This window comes from Nycticebus coucang, chromosome 10 (assembly GCF_027406575.1).
Source record: "Nycticebus coucang isolate mNycCou1 chromosome 10, mNycCou1.pri, whole genome shotgun sequence".
Classification (NCBI taxonomy): Eukaryota; Metazoa; Chordata; class Mammalia; order Primates; family Lorisidae; genus Nycticebus; species Nycticebus coucang.
In genome coordinates this window covers 113,953,426-113,976,541 of record NC_069789.1, presented here as the reverse complement: position 1 = coordinate 113,976,541, position 23,116 = coordinate 113,953,426, and the positions used below count along the sequence as shown (strand labels likewise).

The following is a 23,116-nucleotide window of genomic DNA, read 5'->3' as shown; positions in this document are numbered from 1 at the left end:
ACATGGCAGCCTCTCCAGGGTCCACAGCTCGGAGGTGAGTATGTGAGGTTGTGGGCAGGCGCATCTGCAGGATAGGGACCAGGTCAGTGGTTCTCTTTTTATCTCCAGAGGCACAGATGCTCACTCTGTGTCTGTCACTACACTTAGGACCCCTCTTCATGTCTTCAGCCTCAGACAAGCTCATAGACTCTACAGAATCCTGCATCCTGCACCCACAGCCCAGAAGGGCTAGGTGAGGCTGTGACTTGGGGAACCAGCTCTCTGGCACAAACTGGTGCCCAGAAAGCATCTCGGGGATGGAGAATGTGAGACATTCATGGGAGTCCCACACCTCAGATCCCCCGGAGTCCTGGTGCTTGAGGGAAGCCTCTGAGATGGGAGGCAGGACACCATTTCTGCTCCTTCTCTGCGCCTCCCTGGGAGAGTTTCTGGGGACCCCAGGCCACAGGATTTCCGTAGATCTGTGTACAGGGGCATGAGTTCTGCCCACTTGTGGGTCTGAACTTCCTCTTCCGTGAACTGCCAAGGTCTCATGCTCCTCAGCAGCCTCCCATGGGTCCCCAAGCCCTTCCCCTCCACTGGCCTTTCTGGTCTCTGTTCCCACGGGGCACCAGGACCCTCCATCCAGAGATGCTGCTGCCACCACTGCTGCTCCTGCTGTGGGCAGGTGAGTGGCCTCGGGGAGAGGGGCCGTGGGATTGGGCTGAGCTGACCCTCGTGTCCTCACAGGGGCCCTGGCTCTGGATGAGAGACTCAGGTTGGAGGTGCCAGCGGCAGTGACAGTACAGGAGGGCCTGTGCGTCTCCGCGCTTTGCTCCGTCTTCTACTTCCAGTATGGCTGGAACACCTCTACCCCGGCTTACGGCTACTGGTTCCGGGAAGGGGCCAATATACACCAGGACGCTCCAGTGGCCACAAATGACCCAAGTAGAGAGGTGCAGAAGGAGACCCAGGGTCGATTCCACCTCCTTGGGGACCCTGGGAGGAACAATTGTTCCCTGAGCATCACAGATGCCAGGAGGACAGACAGCGGGTCATACTTCTTTCGGCTGGAAAGAGGAAGGATAAAATTCAGTTACAAATCCCCCCTGCTCTCTGTGCGTGTGATGGGTAAGGCTCGGGTTTCAGGGGTGCCCATGGGGGCAGGTGATGGGGGCGGTCAGACAGGGCTGGGACACTCATCCTGTGAGGGGTTGGGTGAAGCCTGTCGGGTCAGGGGAGGAGCTGGACCGGAGCCCAAGCTCCTCTCAGGGCCGCACCTTGGATCCTCCCTCCTGATGCTACTGTACCCCTCTCCTCCCCAGCCCTGACCCATAAGCCGAACATCTCCATCCCAGAGACTCTGGAGTGTGGCCATTCCAGGAACCTGAGCTGCTCTGTGCCCTGGGCCTGTGAGCAGGGGATACCCCCCATCTTCTCCTGGATGTCAGCTGCCCCCATCTCCTTGGGCCCCAGATCCACCTGCTTCTCAGTGCTCACTGTCACCCCACGGCCCCAGGACCACAGCACCAGCCTCACCTGCCAGGTGAAGTTCCCCAGAGCTGGTGTGACCACAGAGAGAACCATCCATCTCAACATGTCCTGTAAGTGTTGGGCCAGCACACCCTGCTCCTTGAGGGTGTGGGCAAGACGGGGAAGCACTAGGGACACTTGGTGACTGTGACCTGGAGGCCTGCCCTAGGCCCATAGCAATCACAGGGCAACATTCACACAACAGAACTGTCCTCTGAAGTTCTGTATAATCTGTCTCCTGACAACCCCTTGAGCCTCTACTTTTGATTTTTGCCTCAATACTTTTACATATTTCTGGACAGGTGTTATAATCAATTGGCAAAAATTCAAAATGCATGGAAGAGTCTATCCTCAGGTGTCCATCGTCCTCTCCGGAACTCACCACAGGCTGTTCTGAGCCTTGGTCTCTTCACCTGATGGCCCTCAGAGGTGGTTTGACACCAGCAGCACAGACTGCCCTCATTCTCCTCCAGCGTTCTGTGCATTTCCCCTGGATGGATGGATCCTAATTCTCTGTATGCTCTTTTGCAATGGAAAATTATGGCATTCATTTTATCCTAACAAAAGGAATACTACAATGAATAATCTTAAATCTCCTTCTACGCGTGTACGTCTAAGTCTGATCAGTTCCTAAAAGCAAAATAGTGGATCATGCGTTCTTTCTAATTTCGAGAAATATGGCCAAATTGTTCTCAATCAAGAGTAAACATGTTTATATCCCCCCCAAACACAGGGTGAAAGTGTGTGTTTTCCTTAACTCAGGGAAGAAGGAAACTTTTTGATTTTTCTCACTATCAGATGAAAACTGGTATCTTCATACAATTTTTCTTTATACATATTTTTTGATTGAGATAAAAATTCACATTTTGATCATTTTAAAGTGTTTTTTAGTACATTTCAATGTTGTACTATCATCCCACTATCTGGTTTCAGAACATTTTCGTCATCTCATAAAGAAACTCTGTAACCATTATTCAGTTATCTCCCATCTTCCCCCACTCTGGCGGATACAGAAACATGAATCTGCTTCTTTATCTACAGATTTGCCTTTTCTAACATTTAATTTAAGTGGAATCATACAAAATGGGGCCTCTTTTTTGTTCTTTTTTTTAAAATTTCAGATTAATGTGTGGGTACAATTAGGTTACAATGTTCGCATTTGTTAGGTTGGACATTATTGCAGTTGTGTCCCACCTCTGGTGTCCCAAGAGGTGTGCCCTTACATTGCGCCCTTACATATATCCTTACACTACCCATTAAGTGGGAGCACACCCACCTCCCTCCCTCCTCCTCTCTCCCCACTCTATCCTTCCCCTTCCCCCAAATGAGGCCTGTCATGTCTGGCTTCTTCCACATAACATTATGTTGTCAAGGTCCATCCAGGTAGTATGTGTGCCTACTTATTCCACCTAAGTCTAAATAACATCACATTTTACAGAGAGACCACATTTTTCTCATCTAGTCATCTGTTGATGGGCATGAGGGTTGTTTATCCTTCTTGGCTACTATGAATAATGCTTCCAGGAACATTCTTGTAAAAGTCTTCATCCTTATCTGTGTTTTCATTTCCCTTTGGCATATACCTAGGCATGGAATTGCTGGGTCATATTTTCCTTCTGTGTTGAACTTTTTGAGGAAATGGCAGACTGTATTCCGTAGTAGTAGCACCATTTTACATTTCACCAGCAATGCATGTGGATTGCAAGTTTGTTCTTCACATTCTTTCCAACATTCTTATTTTCCATTTTTTTTAAAGAAATATAGTAGTATCTCATTGTATTTTCAGTGTGTGTTAACATGATGGTGAAGGATGTTGAGCACATCTTCATGGACATATTGATCATTTGTTTCTTCTTTGGAGAAGTTTTTGCCCAAGTCTTTTGTTCACTTGTTAATTGGATCATTTCAGTTGTTTGTAATCTGAAGTGTAAGTGTTCTTTATATATGCTGGTTACTTGGCCCTTCTCAGATGTATTCTCCCACTCTGTGCGTCATTTTACTTTCTTGATAGTATCAATGATGAATAAAAGTCTTACATTTTGATGAAGTCCAACTTATATATCTTTTCTCTGTCTAGCCACTAAATAGTCAGGGTGTGGTTTGGGGGTGAGGCCTGACCTGATGCAGTCCCACATCTAGGGGGAACCAACGATCACATCTTATTGGGAGAAAAATGACCCTGGATTATGGACCAGCAGGTGAATCTCCTTCTTCGCACCTTTTGGTTGGGACATCAGGGCCCGTGGCCGAGGTGGCTCTGGTGGTCACTGGGGAAGTGGCTGTGAAGATCTTGCTTCTCTGTGTCTGCCTCATCTTCCTCAGGTGAGCACTTCCCTAAGGGCCAATTGGAGGTTAGGTGAGGGCAGGGAACATGATGCAGAATTCCAGAATCTCTATACTTGGGGACTTCGAACAGTTTAAGAGTACCTGAGGCAGGCAGGAGACTGGTTTGGTGGTGAAAATTCTACCAGGAAAATTTGTAGCCAGGCTGGTGTGTTTCCCAACTTTGGGCCAAATGCCAGAATGGGGAGATTTCCACTCTCATCAAGAAAGTCCTGGGGGCTAGACCTGCTTTCTCCTCTCCAGTCCCCTCATGCCCCTTATAGGGCACAGGAAAGTGAGGCTGCTGCCCTCTGCACCCTGATCTGGCCCCACTGACAGGCCCTCATCTGTTGCTCACTCAGAGTGAGATCCCGCAGGAGGAACTCAGCTACAGCAGAAGAGGTTGTGGAGGACGTGTACACAGTAATGGGTTAATCCCTGAGGTGAGTGATGCAGGTGTCTCACCTTCCCACACCCCATTGGACAGCGCTCTCATAATATCCTCCAGGATTGCTCTGCTCTGTGTGGTTGAAGTTGAGCCATCCATGTCTTCCCCAAACTCATTTCTTCTGCTGTAATCCCAATCGCCCTGTATACACAGTGGCCCTATCTCTGTTGCCAGAACCAGGATGAGGCTCCCACCTTGACCCCCCCACACACACACAAAAGCCTATGAATCACTCTCTCTTGTCCCTCCTCCTCCTAAGAACAGCTTATCTCCATGCCCTTTTCTCCACACTGACCCTGCTCATTGCTGTGGCCTCACCTCTTCTCTCGTCCCTGAATCCACTTCCCCTCCTGCCTCCATCTCTCCCCAGCACAGGACTCCAGACTGTGCTTCCAGATGCTTCCTTGTCTGGTTTCCACACCATGTGAACTGCCAGGTTTCCCTCCATTGCTGGAGAACGAGGTGCCAACCCCACTTGCTGGATGGGAGGCCTTGCATGGTCTGTCCGCTGCTGGACTTCCCTGGGGATCCCTTCTCTCCCTGCCTCACCATCTCCCACAAGCCCTGGATCAAGCCCTTCTGTGACTCTGAGACTTTGCATGTATTGTTCCTTCTCCTGAAACACCCTTCCTGCCTATTCCTCTCTCTATAGGGCCTGACCATCCTCAGGCTCAGTCTTCAATGTCCAATGTTGTGTGTGTGTATAATTCCTATAGGATATAAAGTGGATGGTGACATTAATTTATTCATTTATAGACTTCATCAGTAACTATTAGTGATCACCTGCTGTGTGCCAGCAGTGTTGGACACCAAGGAGTTCATCAGTAAACATAGCTTCAAAAATCTGTCATTATAAGCTGTTATTCTGGAGAGTAGAGTGATAAGAATAAAGATGAACAATAAAGAATATGTGACCATGTTGGATGGCTATGTGTGTTTAAACTTTAAAGAAAACATAACACAGAAAAAGGAGAATCTGATATACAGGTTCCACCTGCTGGTGTGAGGTGATGTGTGGGGACAGATGTGAAAGCAGTGGGGACTCAGGCTCTGAGTCTAGGCGAGAGAACAGCATCCCAGGAGGAGGGAAGGGTGACCAACAAGTACAGGGCTCAGAGGCAGCAGTGGGCCAGGTGCTGTAGACACTTCAGGGGCCTGTGTCTGAGAGCAGAGGGTAGCAGGAAGAGGGAGCAGTGGGGAGAATGTTATAGACACTCAGGGACCCAGAGACTTTGGGGACAGAAGATACATGACTTGCACTGTCATAGGCCCCTGGGCTCCCCTGGACAGGGAGACTGAGAATGTGCCACTGGATTTTTCAGGGGGACGGATGGTGGCTGAACCAGGAGGCAGGGCAGGGGTGAGGACCCACTTTAGGGTATGTGTTGAGGTCAGACTGACCACTACTGATGTGGTCAGTAAAGGGAAAGGAAGAGCAAGGATGATTCCAGAATCTTCATTTGAGCATCTGGAAACAAGGAGGTTTATTCCATATAGGTCTGCATAGATGAGAGATTTGAAGGGTGGTGTTAACGTTGAAGTGTCAATTGATATCTACAGGGGGATATCAGAAAGACAACTGGATATGGTTTAATACATGTTTATGGGTATGGGAGGCTGCCATTCAGTGAAAGAAATTGTTAAAATAGCCAAAGAAAGAGTGACAGATTAGGAGGAAATACGTGGAAATAGGTGTCTGATAAATGACTTGTAACCAGAATATATTAAGGACTCTCAAAATAAAATGATCAGTAAACAACAACAAAAGCCCATTTTCATTAAAAATAAAAAACAGCCATTCAACCACCAAGACACAAAATAATTTTCAACATCGACAAAGAGTATAAATAACATTTCTAGAAAAATACAGAAATGGCTGATAAGAATATTAAAAGATGTTCAACATCACTAGTCATTGGGGAAATGCAAATGAAAACCACAATATCAAACATCATGCTGTAGGCTTTCGATGTGTACAATTAAAAAACAACAACAACAAAGAAACAACCACAGTGAGAAACTATTTCACACCAATCATGATGGTTATTATTAGAAAACATGGGGCTGGGCACAGTGGCTCAAGCCTGTAATTCCAGCACTTTGGTAGCCAAAGGCAGGAGGATTGCTTGAGGCCAAGAGTTCAAGATTGGCTTGGGCAACATAATGACACCCTGTCTCTACAAAAAAAAAAAAAAAAAATTGGCTTGGCGCCTATAGCTCAGTGGCTAGGGCGCTAGCCACGTACATTGGAGCTGGTGGATTCGAATCCAGCCCGGGCCTGCCAAACAACAATGACAACTACAACCGAAAAATAGCTAGGCATTGTGGCAAGTGCCTGTAGTCCCAGCTATTGGGAGGCTGAGGCAAGAGAATCACTTAAGCCCAAGAGTTGGAGGTTGCTGTGAGCTGTAATGCCATGGCACTCTACCCATGGTAACAGCTTGATGTTCTGTCTCAAAAAAAAAAAAAAAAAGCTCTAGAAGAAAGTGTGGGAAAATCTCTTAATGATATAGGCCTGGGAAGAGATTTTATGAAGAAAATCCCATTGACAATTGCATCAACAATAAAAATAAATAAATGAGACTTGATCAAGCTAAAAAGCTGCTGCACAGCTAAGGATACAACAATTAAAGCAAATAGACAACCTTCAGAACAGGAGAAGATAGTCACATGTTACAAAGCTGACAAAGGGCTAATAACTAGAATCTATAGAAAACTCAAACTAATCAACAAGAAAAGAGAAAATATTCCCATCTATCATTGGGCAAGACACATGAACAAAACCTTCCCCCAAGAAGGCAGACGATTGCCAACCAACACATGAAAAAATAAATTCTCATCATCCCTAATCATCAGTGAAATGCAAATCAAAACCACCTTGAGATATCACCTAACTCCAGTAAAAATAGCCCACATCCCTAAATCCCGAAGCTGCAGATGCTGGTGTGGGTATAGAGAGAAGGGAACACTTATATACTGTTGGTGGGATTGCAAACTAATACAGCCTTTGAGGAAAGAAGTACAGAGAATCCTCAAAGAACTCAAAATAGACCTTCCATGTCATCCCACAATCCCATTACTAGGCATCTACCTAGAAGAAAAAAAGATCATTTTACAATAAGGACATTTGCATTAGAATGTTTATTGCAGCTCAATTCACAATCATCAAGATGTGGAAACAACCCAAGTGCCCCTCAACTCACTAATGGGTAAATAAACTATGGTATATGTACACCGCGGAATACTACTCAGTCATAAAGAAAGATGGAGACTTTACAGCTTTTGATTTACCAGGATGGATTTGGAGAACATCCTCCTAAGTAAGGTCACAAGAATGGAAAAGCAAGTATCCAGTGTACTCAATACTAAAATGAAACTAGCAGATGAACAACTACATGCCCACATGAGAGAAAAACACAATTAATTTCAAGAAGAAAGGAAGAGGGAAGGGAGAAGGATTGGTGTGCCCTCACCCCATGGGCACAATGTAGGGGTATGTAGCACACCTCTTGGGTGAAGGGCTCAGCTACAACTTGGACTGTACCTAACAATTGCAAACAATATCACTTAATCTTTTGTACCTTTATATTAATCTGAAATTAAAAAATAAATAAAATATGAATTAAAACAATAGAATAATGATATGATCCAACAATTTCACTTCTGATATGTGCTCAAAGGGTTAAAAGCAGGAATGGGGCCGATTTTTATACATCCCTGTTCATAGCAATATATTCACAATAGCTATAATGTAGAATTAACACAAAGGTCCATCAACAGGTGCATGGAAAAAGAATATATGTTTTATACATATGGTGAAATATTATTCAGCCTTAAAATAGAATAAATTGCTGACACATGTTGCAGCACGGATGAACCTCAAAAATATTATGCCAAGTGAAATACTCTTGTTACAACAGGATGAATACTGTTTAATTCCACTTCTATGAAGCTTGTAGAATAGGCAAATTCATAGATGTAGAAAGTAGAACCATGCATGCCAGAGGCTGAGATCAGGACAAAATAGGGTGTTTTTACTTAACTGGCACTAGTTTCAGCTCCAGAAGACAAAGTAATTTCAGGAGATCAATGGTGGTGACTCACAACAATGTGAATATCTGTGATGCCATTTACCTGTACACAGAAAAATGGATAGAATAGTAATCTTTTTGTTATGTGTATTTTACCATGATTTTTTTTTTTAAAGAGCTAAGATTGCATCGGCCACCTCACCGAAAGAAAAACAAATAGTAAACGCACCCCTTAAAATATGCCCGATGCCATTTGTTGTTGAGGAATTAAGATTAGATTAAGAATGAGGAAGTGTAACATATCTAATAGCATGGCTAAAAACCCAAAGTGGAAGGAAATTTTTTTTTTTACTCTTGAAAATATCAAATGCTAACGGGCATACGAAGTAATCAGAATTCTTATCTACTGCCAGCGAGTGTACAAATGGTACATCATCACTGGGGAAGAGTTTAGCAGTTTCCTATAAATTTAAACTTACACATGGCTGATAACCAAACACCTGTCTCCTAGGTATTTTCCAAAGAGAAATAAAAACTTGTGTTCACGCACAGAAACCTCTATGCGCATATTTATAGCAGCTTTATTTTATAGTTGCCAAAACTTGGAAATAAAATTAATATCCATCAATTGTTAAATGTATATAAAATGGGAATCTATGAAAACAAAAGAGTACCAGTCAGAAATTAGAAGGAACAAAGTATTGATTCATACATGTAATCACATAAATGGCCCTCAAAGACATTATGCCAAGTGAATGAATCTAGAATTTAAAAGCTATATTTCGTATGATTCCTCTTACATGACATTCTGTAAAAAGTAGGGATGGAGAAGTGATCGGCATTTTTTCAGAGATTAAGTGTGGAGGCATGATTGAGTCCCAAGGGACAGCAGAGGGACTGGTTTGGGTAACAGCACTCTTCAGGATCTTGACTGTTGGGCATATTTAGAACTTCATATGATAAAGAGTGAAATCGACAGTATCTGAAGTTAAAATACACTAAAAAATTTAAAAACACAAAATGCCACTACACTCTCACTAGAATCGATAAAATATAAAGATTGATAATATTAAGTGTTGACGAGGGTTTGGAACTACTGGAATTCTAGGCATGGCTGAGAAAAGTAGTAAGAATCAAAGCCATGTGGACAGCAGTTTGGAAATTCCTGCTACAGCTAAACATATAGGTCTAACAATTTAGATCTAACAATTCCTTTTCTTGTGTATATTTGTAAGGACAAAAATATGTCTATAAAAAGACTTATATCTGAATACCTGTAGGAAAACCTGGAAAATGCCTATCAATAGATGAATAGATAGAAGGTCATAGCATGCACATACAATGAAATACTACTTAGCATCATTGTGAACTCCAAGCACAGGGATGGAGGAGGAGCTGCGTTATGCCTCCCCCAGCTTGCCTGTGATGGGTCCTTCGGGCGGCACCTCCTGCTACCACCCAGACATCAGGACCCAGTGAGGAAGCTACAGGAGCATTGGTCTGAACCAGCAGATTGACATCTTCTCTGGGAAGAGAACCTAAAGGCTGATTCTTGGAGATTTTAATACTCTATATGAAATAAATTTATCAACTGTTATGTGAGTTTTCTGCTATGATGACATTACCTTAGACTTTGCAATCTGAGACACCTGGAAACAAATCTGTGCTCTCTCTGTTGCTAAGAGCATGACATCAGGTAAGCTACTTTACCCTGTCTCTCATTTCCTGCTTTGTAAAACAGGTGCATGGGTCTCCTACTTGGATTTCTGCCTCCATTGTGTCCTGCTACAGACAAAAAACTCATAATAATGGCATTCTTGGAATTTTCTAAAACTCAGAGCTGACCACAGTAAAAATACTGCCTTCACTCCCGAATCCAAGCTTCTCAGCATGAAATTCTAAGTCTGAGAAGAGCAAACTTTATTTGTAAAGGGCCAGAGAGTAAATATTTTAGGCTTTATAAGACATAGTGTCTCTTGCAACTTCGCAATGTTGCTGTTGCAGTGCAAAATCAGCCATACATAACGTGGAGATAAATTATAAGGTTTTGTTGCAATAAAGTGTTATTTTCAAAAACAGGCAGCCTGTGAGCTGTGGTATGAAGAGCTCTAATTAGTCTAAATTGAATCCCACCCAGTCTACTCCTCCATGGCCACATCTGACCCTATTTTCTGTGGATCCCATTCTGATTCTTCCCTTCCTGTCCATGTACCCACATCCCTCTTCTAAGAAAGCTCACAACAGGTCCTCATTAGGCTAATACCATCTTGTCCTTCAAAATGAGCTCCAAAGTCTGGGTTCAGATGGCAGAGGGAGACATAGGCTCATAATATTCCTGCTTGAAGCCCTGATTAAATAATGGAAATCAGTTCAAGCAAAAACTGATTCACCGGCACCCCCAAATTCACCAGGAGTACCCAAGCCATTACAGAGGTGAAAGCATTATGTCATAAGTTCAAAGTGTCTTTAAATAAACAAATGGAAGATTCTGGTGTTGCTAAAAAACGATGCCTAAACCCAAATTCCTTATCCACAGAAAATACAGCTGAGATAGACTTTTATCTATGATAATGGCAGGCAGGTGATATGGATCAACCTGCCTGCTGAAATCTTAAATACTGACTGTTAGACTTCTGGTCCAGACAAGATGGTATAGACCCATTTTTTTCACTGCTAGTCTCCTTTAAGCACAGCCATAAACTCTGTAAGTGGCTCAAGAGAAAATCAAAGGAGAACTCTGAACAATGGTTAGGAGAAGACCGACTGGCTTAGGACCCCAGGACTGGAAGAATGGCACAGAGGCCAGGCATCTTGCCTCTCTCCTCACCTACCCATCACCCCACTGTGGAGGAACAACCAGACCCACCATTTCCCAGTCACTGACTCAGCAACAGACAGCAGGTAACCTCATTATGCTTATTCCTTCCCTGGGTGGAAGGGGAGCCCCTCTGAGAACATCAGGGGAGTCTCATATGACTGGAAGAAGAGTTCAGTTAGAGCCAGAAATAAGTGGTGTGAGGTTCTACCCTTCCCTTTTAGGCCTGGGAATCTCTTCTGCTCAGAGACACTGAAGTCAATGCAGAGAACTGGAGAAAGGGACCCAGTCACACATTCTACATCCCTGACCCTCAGTCTGCTCCTTTGTCAAATGTGAAGTCTAGCCCCTAACTTCAATTTTTATTTTTCTGTGAGGCTGTTATGAAGCAAGATAGGTAATGAAACAGTACAGAAACCAGTAAACAGAGCAGCTTAGCAAGGACATTCTCCTTCCCTGTGGCTCAGTCAGCTGGAGCAGACAGAAAGTGTACACAGGAGGGATATTGTGAGTGGACAGAAGAAGGGGGCAAGGAGCAGGAGAGAGAAGCCTAGCCACTCACTATTGTTTTCTGTTCCTGCCCTGACATCATCCACCCCTCCCAAGCAGGCCTGAATACATCCCACTCTTTGTTCTCCTGGGGTAGAACTGGGACCAGGAACCTCTGAGGTCTTCTGCAGAGTTGGGAGGTATTTGAGCTCAAATCACACACAGAGACAGCTCTCCTGGGTCTTTCCAGGGGTGGGGCCAGGGTGTCTCGTAATGGGTGGAGCATCTTCTCTGGGGGTTGGGGTATAGCCTTGATCAGACTCCAGTGCAGAGGGGGCCTGAGCCCAATAAAGGGCCTGGTGGCATCCTAGATCTGTGTCGCCGGTCAGGGGAGTCTAGTGTAAGACAGGGAGCGTATCCATCTTCATATTTGGGCGCTTTGCCCACTATGGGTATTAACTAGGGATTGGGGCAATTCTGAGGTAAAGACAGGGCACAGAGGTATCTCCAGTTACTAGGTGGGACTAACAAAGCCAGTTTAGACCATCATTAGTAAGAAATCATTAATCACTCAAAGAGGGATCCTCACGGCATTTCACAGCTATTTCAAGACCTTGGGGGAAATGAGGTTTCCTTTTATTGTTGCAGCTGCCCTGTAACCCCAATAACTGCAAGGTTGCTGTTTTTATTTCTACATCTGAGTTGATTTTCACTTTTTCAGTCTGGGACAAGTATTTCCTCTTTTTATGTTTTCTCACATTTCAGTGTGGAGACTTCTGGTCTCTTGCTCTTTGATCTCAACCCCTTCAAGCTCCTATACCCATTTCTGCCCAGACACTTCCTAAGTTTGTAGCCCAGGCTGTCCTGGGCCCCACAGTTGTGAAGTGGCAGGAAGTCTGTGTCGTGTTGATAGGGCCCTGAGACCTAGAACAGGAACCTCATGCCTTAAGGTGTGCCTCCCTCCCCCTCAAGGGCACCCACAAAGTGACTCACATCCTCCTCACCTTTGGCCTCTCCAGTCTTCTGGCAGTGCAACATCATTCAGCCATTAAAAGGAGAGTAAGTATTGAGAGATGCTACAACATGGATGAAACTCTAAAACACCACAGAAGACCTACTAGATACTAAAGATCACACAGATCTGGCAGATATTTGGGTGAGCACAATTAGTCTCCAATAGTTGGAATCCAGGGTAAAGGGAACAAGGACAGGTCATAGTACTGAAAAGGCTGGCCGGGGTCTGTTCTCCAAGTACCATGCAGCCAGGCCAGGGAAGCTGGACAACATCCTTCATTCTGTCACATACAAAACTTAGCTTCATTAAATAAGGAGAGATTTTATTCAAAAGAATTATTGCAGTAATTCAATTATTGAATTATTGGGAGGAGGAGTGTTGTAGGAGGGGAAGGAGAACTACTGCAGCAGGGGGAGGGAGACTGTTATAATAGGGGATAGAGGATCCCTATTTGCCACAAAACAACAACAAAAAATAAAACTGGAGCTTCTATCCTGGGACAATCAAACCACAAACAAAAATACAATTGAGTAGCAAAGAGTGTTTTGAAAAGTGTGCAACTGGTTAAAAAGTGTAATGGGTAAGTGTGAGGAAAAACAAACAGGGTTAATTAAACAAGAGGAACAGAGTTATCAAGGCAGGAGGGTAGCCTGGTTCATTAGCACGGTCAAGAAAGGCCTCGCTTGAAACAAAATTGGCGCCCAAACTTCCCTGGTACCGCCCACCGCCTCTGATTGGCTCAAACCCGCCCCGGACACAAAGAGGGGAGGGACTTGCCCTCTCGGCTCTTGATTGGTTCTGGTGTCTGTGAATCAGCTCCCAGACGCGCTTGCCCAGGGACGTGAAGTTCCATCTGCCTCACTGATTGGCTACAAAATACAACTGTGCAGCCGTTGACCACTTCTAATCCCTTCCCAGAGTTCTGAAACTAGCCCTTTCGGAACCGAATTGAAGCACACACCTCCGAGGCAAACTGGCTCCGCCCAAGGTGACAGAGCGGCGCCCTCACGCAGCCTTCCCTGTGCCAGAGACTGAAGATTACTGGTCGCCCAGGAGCGCGCCTGGGGCCTAGCTTGCTGGCGTCTTTGGCAGTTGTCGGGTGCGTTGCATGCGTTGGAACTTGGACAACTGGGCTTCCAGTCAGCGTCAGTCTGCGTATCCTTGAGCCGCGAGGCAGCCTCTGGTCGGTTAGGCTCTCACAGGGGACTCTCGGTCCTGTGAGGCCCCCGCGAGTCCCTTGGCGGGACAGAGGCCAATTCTGGATCAATCAGAGGGTAAGACTGGGACTAGTCAGTTAGATCATCGGGAACCCTTTTCTCTGTTCAGTCAGCCAGTCACTACCACGCCGGTCACGGGTCAGTCCGGAGGGCAGCTGGGAGTCTTCAGTCCAGCCGTAAGGCAGCCAGGCTGTCTGTCGGCTAAAGATCAGATGAGTGGCCCTTATGAATCAACCGTTACTCTCCTTGTAAATCATTTAGTCAGATAATTCACCCCCTTCGTAGCCTGGCCTCTTCATCTGCTAATTAGGCTCCAAGTCCCTCAGTTTAGCACTCCCCCCATAAAGCACTCAGTCATTCCACACAGTTATCCCACACGTGCCAGTTAATCGTAACAGTCATCATCAGTTTCCCTAGAAAATTCGTTTGCCATTAGAGTAAGTAGATCAGTCGTTCATAAGTCAGTCTTTCCCTTAGAAAATCAGGGGCACATTTGCACCACTTCCACTTCGCTATGGAAATACACAGTTGGAAGTGTGCTGAGAACCAAGAGTATCCTGGAGCCCTTCACACAAAAGACAAAGATAAAATCAAGTGATGGTCAAAGAAAATTATAAATGGATGCATGAGGAGTCATTCCATGTATATTCTAGAGAGGAGCAAGAAGAAATAAGAATTTTTTTAACTAGACCAATCTTTATATCTTCAGCAATAAGACCCTCTTGCGTTACAGATGACAAAATAAAAGGAAAATCAGAAAGGGGAAAATACTTGATCAAGGTTGTTCTGTGACTTACTGGCAAAGTCTGAGACAGGACCCAAACAAGGCTCCAACATGGAGTTTTAAATTGGAGAAAGGGAAGGGGAAAAAAGGCAGTGCAAAAAGGGAGTCGTTATGCAGTGTGAAGGAGAAAAGTACTTCATGGCCTAGAGGCCTGGGCAGCATCTTTATATGTGAGAAGGAAAAGGGGCCATCAGTTTTGATCTGTGGAGGTTAAGGGATAGGGCAGAGAGACCCCACAAAGGTGTCCTGTAAAGCAAGCAGAAATATGGAATAAGAAAGGAATGGGCTAGTTCCAGAACACTGGGAAGGGATTAGAGGTAGGAATAAGTTGATTTGCTGAACAAGGAGACCTCTCACCTACCATAGAACTGCAATTGGAATTACCATTGAAATCAGCTTATAATAATCTACTTATTATTAAATATTCTTCTTAGATTTTGATTATGAAAATCTTAAGACATATAGGAAACATTTTTTGTGAGGCATAGTCTCACTATGTTGCCTTCGGTAGAGTGCTATGGTGTCACAGCTCACAGCAACCTCAAACTCTTGGGCTTAAGCAATTCTCTTGCCTCAGCCTCCCAAGTAGCTGGGACTACAGGTGCCCACCACAACGTTCGACTATTTTTTGGTTGTAGTTGTCATTGTTTGGCAGGCCCTGGCTAGATTTGAACCCGCCAGCTCTGGTGTATGTGGCTGGCCCTTAGCCACTGAGCTACAGCCGCCAAGCTGACATACAGAAAACTTGGAGTTTTAATATTCAAATATCCTCCACCTACATAAAACAATTGTTAATATTTGGTCATATGTGTTTCACTCTTTGTTTACGCTGTGTCTTTTGAAAGTGAGTTACATCAAATTTTGAAAATCACCTCTAAATACTCTTAAGAATAGATTCATTCCCCAGAAAATGACAATATCATTTTCACATCTAAGAAAATTAACAATAATTCTGTAACATTACTTAATATCCAATCTGAATTCCATTTTCTCCACATATCTTAAGAAAATTTCTCAGGATTCCCTGTAGGATCACACTTTATATATATAGGTATTCTATTTTTTTGTTGTTGTTAGTATACTTTGGTCTAAAACAGCCCTTCCAGTTTCAAACTTCTTGCCTGGGAGATGTCTTACCAGTCTTGGTTTCAAATGATACTCAAAACAAAGGCCACTTGGACTACAGCCTCTCATCAAAAAGTGATACATCATGATTAAGTAGGTTTCATCCCTGGGATGCAAGGCTGGTTTAACATACGCAGGTCCAGAAATGTAATTCACCATATCAACAGAAGCAAAAACAAAGATCATATCCTCTCAATAGATGCAGAAACATCCTTTTCTAATTAGAACACTGAAGAGAATAGGCATAGGTGCCACATTTCTTAAACTGATCGAAGCTATCTATGACAAACTCACAGCTAATATTTTACTGAATGGAGTAAAACTGAAAGCTTTTCCATTTAGAACTGGAACCAGAAAAGGTTCTCTTCTATTGCCAATACATAGTGCTGGAAGTTCTAGCCAATACAATCAGGCAAGAGAAGGAAATAAAGTGCATCTAAATGGGAGTAGAGGAGGCCAAACGCTCCCTGTTTGCTGACAATATGATCTTATACTTAGAAACCCCAAAGACTCAACCACAAGACTCCTGGAAGTGATTAAAAAAATGTCTCAGGATATAAAATCAATATCCACAAGTCAGTAGCCTTTGTATACGCCAATAACAGCCAAGATGAGAAATTAATTAAGGACACAATCCCCTTCACAATAGCTTCAAAGAAAATGAAATACCTAGGAATATACCTAACAAAAGAGCCTCTAGAAAGAAAACTATGAAATCCTAAGAAAAGAAACAGCAGAACATATAAACTAATGGAAGAACATAACATGTTCATGGCCGAGAAGAATCAACATTATTAAAATGTCTATACTTCCCAAAGCAATTTACAGATTCAATGCCATCCCTATTGAAATACTAACATCATACTTTCAAGACGTGGAAAATATAATTCTTCATTTTTTAGGGAACCAGAAAAAACCCTGTATAGCTAAGGCAGTTCTTAGTAATAAAAACAAAGCCGGGGGCATCAGCATACCAGACTTTAGGCTGTACTACAAAGCCATAGTGGTCAAAACAGCATGGTACTGGCACAAAAATAGAGACAGATTTCTGGAATCAAATAGAAAAAGAGAAAATGAAAATAACATCTTGCAGTCACCTAATCTTTGATAAACCAAACAAGAATATACACTGGGGGAAAGAATCCCTATTCAATAAATGGTGCTGGGAGAACTGGATATCCTCATGTAAAAGACTGAAACTGGACCTGCACCTTTCCCCACTCACAAAAATTGATTTGAGATGGATAAAAAACCTAAATTTAAGGCATGAAATGATAAAAATCCTCAAAGAAAGTGTGGGAAAACACTTGGAGATATTGGCTGGGGAAAGACTTGATGAAGACTTTTGTGGCAATTGCAACAACAAAAAAAATAAACAATGGGACTTAATGAAACTGAAAGCTTCTGTGCAGCTAAGGAGACAACAACCAAAGCAAATAGACAATCTACACAATGAGGAAGGATATTTGCATATTTTGAATCAGACAAAAGCTTGATAACTAGGATCTACAGAGAACTCAAATTAATCAACATGAAAAAAGCCAACAATCCCATATATCAATGGGCAAGAGAAATGAACAGAACCTTCTCTAAAGAAGACAGACAAATGGGCGGTGCCTGTGGCTCAGTGAGTAGGGCACTGGCCCCATATGCCGAGAGTGGTGGGTTCAAACCCAACCCCGGCCAAACTGCAACAAAAAAATAGCTGGGTATTGTGGCGGGCGCCTGTAGTCCCAGCTGCTCGGGAGGCTGAGGCAAGAGAATCGTGTAAGCCCAAGAGTTAGAGGTTGCTGTGAGCCATGTGATGCCACGGCACTCTACCCGAGGGCGGTACAGTGAGACTCTGTCTCTAAAAAAATAAATAAATAAATAAAAGAAGACAGACAAATGGCTCACAAACATATGAAAAAATGCTCATCATCCCTAATTATTAGAGAAATGTAAATCAAAACCACCCTGAGACATCATCTAACATCAGTAAGAATGGCCCACATCACAAAATCTCAAAACTACAGGTGCTGGCATGGGTGTGAAGAGAAAGGAACACTTTTACACTGCTGGTGGGACTGCAGACTAATACAATTTTGGAAGGAAGTATGGAGAACTCTCAAAAAACTCAAACTAGACCTCCCATTTGATTCTGCTATCCTATTACTGGCATCTATTCAGAAGAAGAAAAAAAATCCTTTAACCATAAGGACACTTGCATTAGACTGTTTATCACAGCTCAATTTACAATCACCAAAATGTGGAAACAGCCTAAATGCCCACCAACCCAGGAATGGATTAATAAGCTGTGGTATATGTATACCATGGAATACTATTCAACCATTTAAAAAGATGGAGACTTTACAGCTTTTGTATTAACCTGGATGGAAGTGGAACACATTATTCTTAGTAAAACACAAGAATGGAGAAGCAAGAATTCCATGTACTCAATTCTGATATGAGGGCAATTAATGACCTAGGACATGGTGGGGGTTGGGGGAAGGGGAGAGTGGAGAGAAGGAAGGAGGGAGGGGAGTGGGGGTTCATGGTGTTTGACAAACCTCTTGGGGGTGGGACACAATTACAAGAGGGACTTTACCTAACAAATGCAACCAATGCAACCTGGTTCTTTATACCCTCAATGAATCCCCAACAACAACAACAACAACAAAAAAGGCCACTTGGAACTAGGAAGAAGGAAATTGAGAAAGGAGTTCTATTTATCAAATGTGTAATAGTTTACTGTGTACCAAGCTAGGGGCACTATACATCTTAAGGCTTTCATTCTTATAGCCCTGGTAATATGAGACGGGTTCAGTAAATATTCCAATTTTCCAGACTAGGAAACAGCACAGAAAAGAGAAATATGACATCCAGATGGTAAGTGATGGAGTGGGGAGTGATCACAGAGGTTGGTGGGGGTGGGAGGATGAGAAGCAGAGTCTCAGGCCTCAGTTTTGGATGTCTAGCCTGGGCTGCAGGGATCACAGGCAATGCAAATCCTTGGGAAATGTACTCGCCCTCCCTTTACAAGTTCTAGCATTCAGGTCCAGGCCAGATGAGGATAAAGAGGAACTGGTCTGTGTCGGCTGGAACCTGTGATCCTATGGGCTTCTAGAAGGTCTTTCTGAAGCTCCTAGTGAATAAGGAGAAGGCTGAGTCCTGAAGGAACTGGAGAAAGAGGTCAGGATGTCTTGTCAACTCCTGACCCTTCCCCACAGCACCAGCCAGGCTTTTCAACTCCTCTTGCTCCTTCAAGAAGACATTGCAGTGCAGCTGTGCCTTCCATGGGGTCCCCACACCCTCCGTGCAGTGGTGGCTGGGAGGTGCCCCTGTGGATGGCACAAATGGCAGTCTCCAGGTGATGTCCATCGTGCTTGGCCCCTGGGCAAACAGCACCATCCGCCTGACAGAGAAGCCAGAAATGGGCACGAGACTTGTCTGTGAGGGGAAGAACCAAAACGGAATCCACACTTCCAGCATCCTACTGATGTCAAGTAGGATGGGGGTGGAAGGGGCTTGGTGATTGGGTGAGGATGAGGAGTGGGATGGGGTCTGGCCTTGGGGCAACAGGAGGGAGCAGAGCTTTGGTTTCAATGCCAAACTTCTCTCTTGCTCTCCTTTCAGGTTCTTTGGTTTCCCAGACATTCATGAAAGGGCTGATCCAAGGTGTTGTCTACGGAACCATTGCAGTTACACTGCTCTTCCTCTGCCTCCTTCCCCTCATGTGAGCACAAGGGGGGAAATTCACTGGCAAGCCTTCCCCAAAGCTTGCTTGCTGCCAGACAGGGAGAAGGAAGGCAAGGATGGGACCCTGCCCTCAAGCAACTCAGGCTTAAAAAGGGAGAGGGGCACCAAACATAGTCCCCACCACCCAGGGCCATTAGGACTACACTAAGCCACAAAGCAGGCCCATGGGACAGACCCTTGCTGCAGATATCATAAAGAGGACAACCAGGAAGGAGCTGCAGCCCTAGAGAGGCCAGCAAAGTCCCCAACATGCTAACTTGAGTGGACCTGGAAAGCTCAAGATGCCTCAGCTTGTGGAAAGTGGTGGAGGTTGAGCATCCCTAATCCAAAACTTTGAAATCTGAAATGCCCCAAATGCAAAACTCTTTGAGAGCCCACATGATGCCACAGTAGAAAATTCCACACCTGACCTTGTGTGGTAGTTCAGTGCACATGAACTTTATTTCTTACACAAAATTATGAAAAATACTGCATAAAATTACCTTCGGGCCTAGGTGTATATGAAATATAAATGAGTTTAGTGTTTAAACTTGAATCCTATCCCTAAGATATCTCATTGGGTATATGCAAATATTCCAAAATCTGAAAATATCTAAAATCCCAAGTATTTTATGGGTTTTTAAATTTTCTTTTTTTTAAGATTTCATATTCAGACTATTAAATGAAATTTAAAATTTCATTTCAGAGGTACAAACATTTTGGTTACATAAATTGCTTTTGTACCATTTGAGTCAAAGTTATAAGTGTGCCCTTCACCCAGAGAGTGTGCATTTTAGATGAAAGATGCTCAACTTTTATACACAGAAGCCCAGGGGTGTGTTTGAAGCATTTCCAATGTCTTTCTATAGCATCGAGTGCATCGAGAGTGACAGCTGATAGCTAAAAAATGAGGTTGAAAGAAGTTCTTGGTATTGGTTCATAAAGAGCCTTGAAACTTGGCTAGACATATTAGCGAGAAGCCCAGAGTGAGAATGGCAGGACTGCAGGAGGCCAGGCCAGAGAGTCGGGCAGGGAATCCTCTGGCCAATCCAGACGGCCTGAAATGAATCCTAAGTCAGGAATCATGGAAGACATCAGGGAAGGAAAGCATGAGCCTGGGGTGGGACACAGAGCAGGGAGTGAGGCCAGAGGCCAGGCTAGAAGCTGATCCTGAGGTCTAAGCAGGAAGGAGCTGGGACAAGTAATAAGGGGTAGCTGGAAGTGTGGGAATTTGAGAAAGAAAAAAAGATAAGCCAGCAGCAGGGAAAACTGAAGCACTGTGAATCAAAGTATAATCAGCTGGACTTGAAGACCAGGCATTTTCACTACTGATCCCATCTGGATACAGGGTATCCCAGATATGTAGGATATAAAATGGGCCCCCAGAGAGGGTGCAAGACTTTTCTAGATCACACAGCAAACTGGTAGTGTTGTGGAGGCTCTAAACCAGAACTTCTAATCAGGACCAGAGCCCATGTGGGGACACAGGGAGGTGGAGAGCCAGAACCAATCAGAAGCACATTTTCTTAGAGTAAAATATATCAGAATGAAGCAGGCAAAGAAAATCGCAGCAATCAAAGCAAAAAAGATCTCAAAAGGCAAAGCAAGCCAAGAACCCAAGATGTCTCTGAAGTCTAAGGAACCAGGAGCGTCCACAGTTGTCCCATCTTCTAAGAGGCAGATACTGGTAGGTACCCTTTGCATCTGGAATCTACCAGAATAACGAACAGGAGCCACAGGGAAAGGAGTGCAGTGTTTTGAAGTTGTCACCTTCAGCCTTATAGGACATCTCAGTGCCAGAATGTGCTTTCACCTCATTTCATAGTTGATGGAGCTAAGATCCAGAAAGGGAAAGAAGTGTGAAAATTAGGAGAGAGAATTGAAAAGAAAATTAGAATCAGCAATGTAGACACAAACACACCAGCACACTGAGTTCCCAGAGTGTACAGCAGGTGGCAGGTGGCAGTGTAGATGCCACAGGCCCACACCACCCTCAAGTGCTAGGAGACCAGGCCCAGCCAGGGTTACTCCTCCATTCATTCTGCTCCCCACATCCCCCACAGGGCTTGGCAGAGACAGCATCTGGGGCACCAGGCCTCACTGTTATTTACCGTTTATGATCCTCAAGGATCAGAAGTGCCCTGCTGCCCTTTCAACACCCAACATGAAGAGCTAGTTTCTTTCTACAGATAAACCATGCATCTGTTTAAATCCTACCAGTTTGTCCTAAAATGTCTTCTAATCTCTGTGCAAGGCAATGCCAGGGTCTCAGAAATGGGTCAGACCAAGGCTTTGCCCTCAGAGAGCAGCCAGGCTGGCAGGGAGGGCACCTGCACAGGGTGAGGGCTTAGCCAGGGAGTTATGGTGGCCTAGAGGAGGGAGGAACCCAACATGCCTAAGGAATTCAGGCCAGATGTCCCAGAGGAGGGGCAGGGTTGTGGGGGACTCCTGGCACCAGGGGTGCACAGGGGTAGGTCTGAGGGAAGACAGGTTTGCAGGCTCCAACTATGGGTTATGAGGAAAGCTAAGCCAGTGTTTGCTCCACATTGCCTTGTTCTGTGCTCATAGGGGTGTCCTTCTAAGCTTTGGAGGCCTCAGCTCCAAGCCTGTTCCAACATCCTTTTCTCTTTGCCCTGCTCCACACCCCTACCCCTTCCAGGAAAAGCGAGATCAACAAGCCAACTGAGCCTATGCAAGCTACATCATCCATGGAGTTTCTACTATCCTCGGAATTATAAAAGTCCACAGAATCCATAGAGCTCCCCCAAAACCCTGGAGTCTGAAGTAAGCCTGGAGCCCCCAGACCCATGTCAGGTCACAAAGCCCTCCCAAGCCTCACCTGACCTTCACACTTGTTCTCCATGGAAGAAGGATTTACTCTTGGACCTGATCTTAGAAACTTTGAAGGCACAGTCTTTGCTCAGGTTAGCCAGACAACACATGCCTGCCCAGTGATGGTGTCGAAGGAAGGAAAAACACAAGTGAGACTATGGCATAGGTCCATCTGGAAGCTCCTTCTGAGCCCCTCCTGTGCCCAGTGCCTGAGATATACAGGCACATCAGGCTTTGAAGCTGTCATATTTAGATTGAATCCCAACTTCAGTGCTTAGTGGCAGTGTGCCTTTGGACAAGACATTTCCACTTCCCCTTTAAACTTCAGTACTTTCATGTGACATAAACCTGGGTGGACAATGGGTGAAAAGTGGTGCCCAGAGATGCAGGAGGAGAAAAAAGACACGACCACAGGCCCTGAATGCCAAGAAAAGGCATTGGAGATCTATCTCATAGGACCTTATCCTGACCCCCTTAGAATGTAAGTTCCATGAAAACAGGGACCTTGCCTGTCTTGTTTCTTACCTTATCACCACACCATTTAGAATGTTGCCTAAAATATCTTATAAAATATAATCTCTCAAAAATATTTGGCACATAATTGAATGAATGAATTATAAGCTGTTTTAAGATTTGAAGCAAAAAAGTGAAGCAAAAAAGAGATATAAAAATTCATTTTCTTTCTCTTTCCTTCCTGCCTCCTCCCCAATATATAGAAGAGGCAAGACTGGAAGCAAAGATGCTAATTAGGAGTTTATTGCACCATTTCTTGGCCAGGTTCAAAGGCAGACATGCAAGGAATGAGAAGG

At 44.4% G+C, this 23,116-nt stretch overlaps 2 protein-coding genes across 5 annotated transcripts; both read left to right on the top strand.

Annotated features, from left to right (window-relative positions):
- The first annotated feature begins 548 nt into the window (after window positions 1-548).
- Window positions 549-5,171, top strand: LOC128595666 (myeloid cell surface antigen CD33-like). 4 transcript variants are annotated; one of them, XM_053604446.1, is made up of 6 exons: window positions 549-667; window positions 730-1,110; window positions 1,305-1,583; window positions 3,711-3,834; window positions 4,197-4,277; window positions 4,653-5,171. In XM_053604446.1, the coding sequence occupies exons 1-5, from the start codon at window positions 553-555 to the stop codon at window positions 4,267-4,269; spliced, it is 972 nt and encodes a 323-aa protein (XP_053460421.1). In that variant the 5' UTR covers window positions 549-552; the 3' UTR covers window positions 4,270-4,277; window positions 4,653-5,171. The 4 variants fall into 4 exon arrangements, with proteins under 4 accessions (XP_053460421.1, XP_053460420.1, XP_053460417.1 ...); XM_053604445.1 differs by having other exon boundaries at window positions 3,708-3,834; window positions 4,658-5,171; XM_053604442.1 differs by having other exon boundaries at window positions 3,708-3,834.
- A 4,828-nt stretch (window positions 5,172-9,999) lies between these two features.
- SIGLECL1 (SIGLEC family like 1) lies at window positions 10,000-22,161 on the top strand. Its single transcript, XM_053606138.1, has 5 exons — window positions 10,000-10,009; window positions 18,968-19,243; window positions 19,374-19,473; window positions 21,006-21,162; window positions 22,135-22,161. Exons 1-5 carry the CDS (start codon window positions 10,000-10,002, stop codon window positions 22,159-22,161), a joined length of 570 nt encoding a protein of 189 aa, XP_053462113.1.
- Window positions 22,162-23,116: the final 955 nt, after the last annotated feature.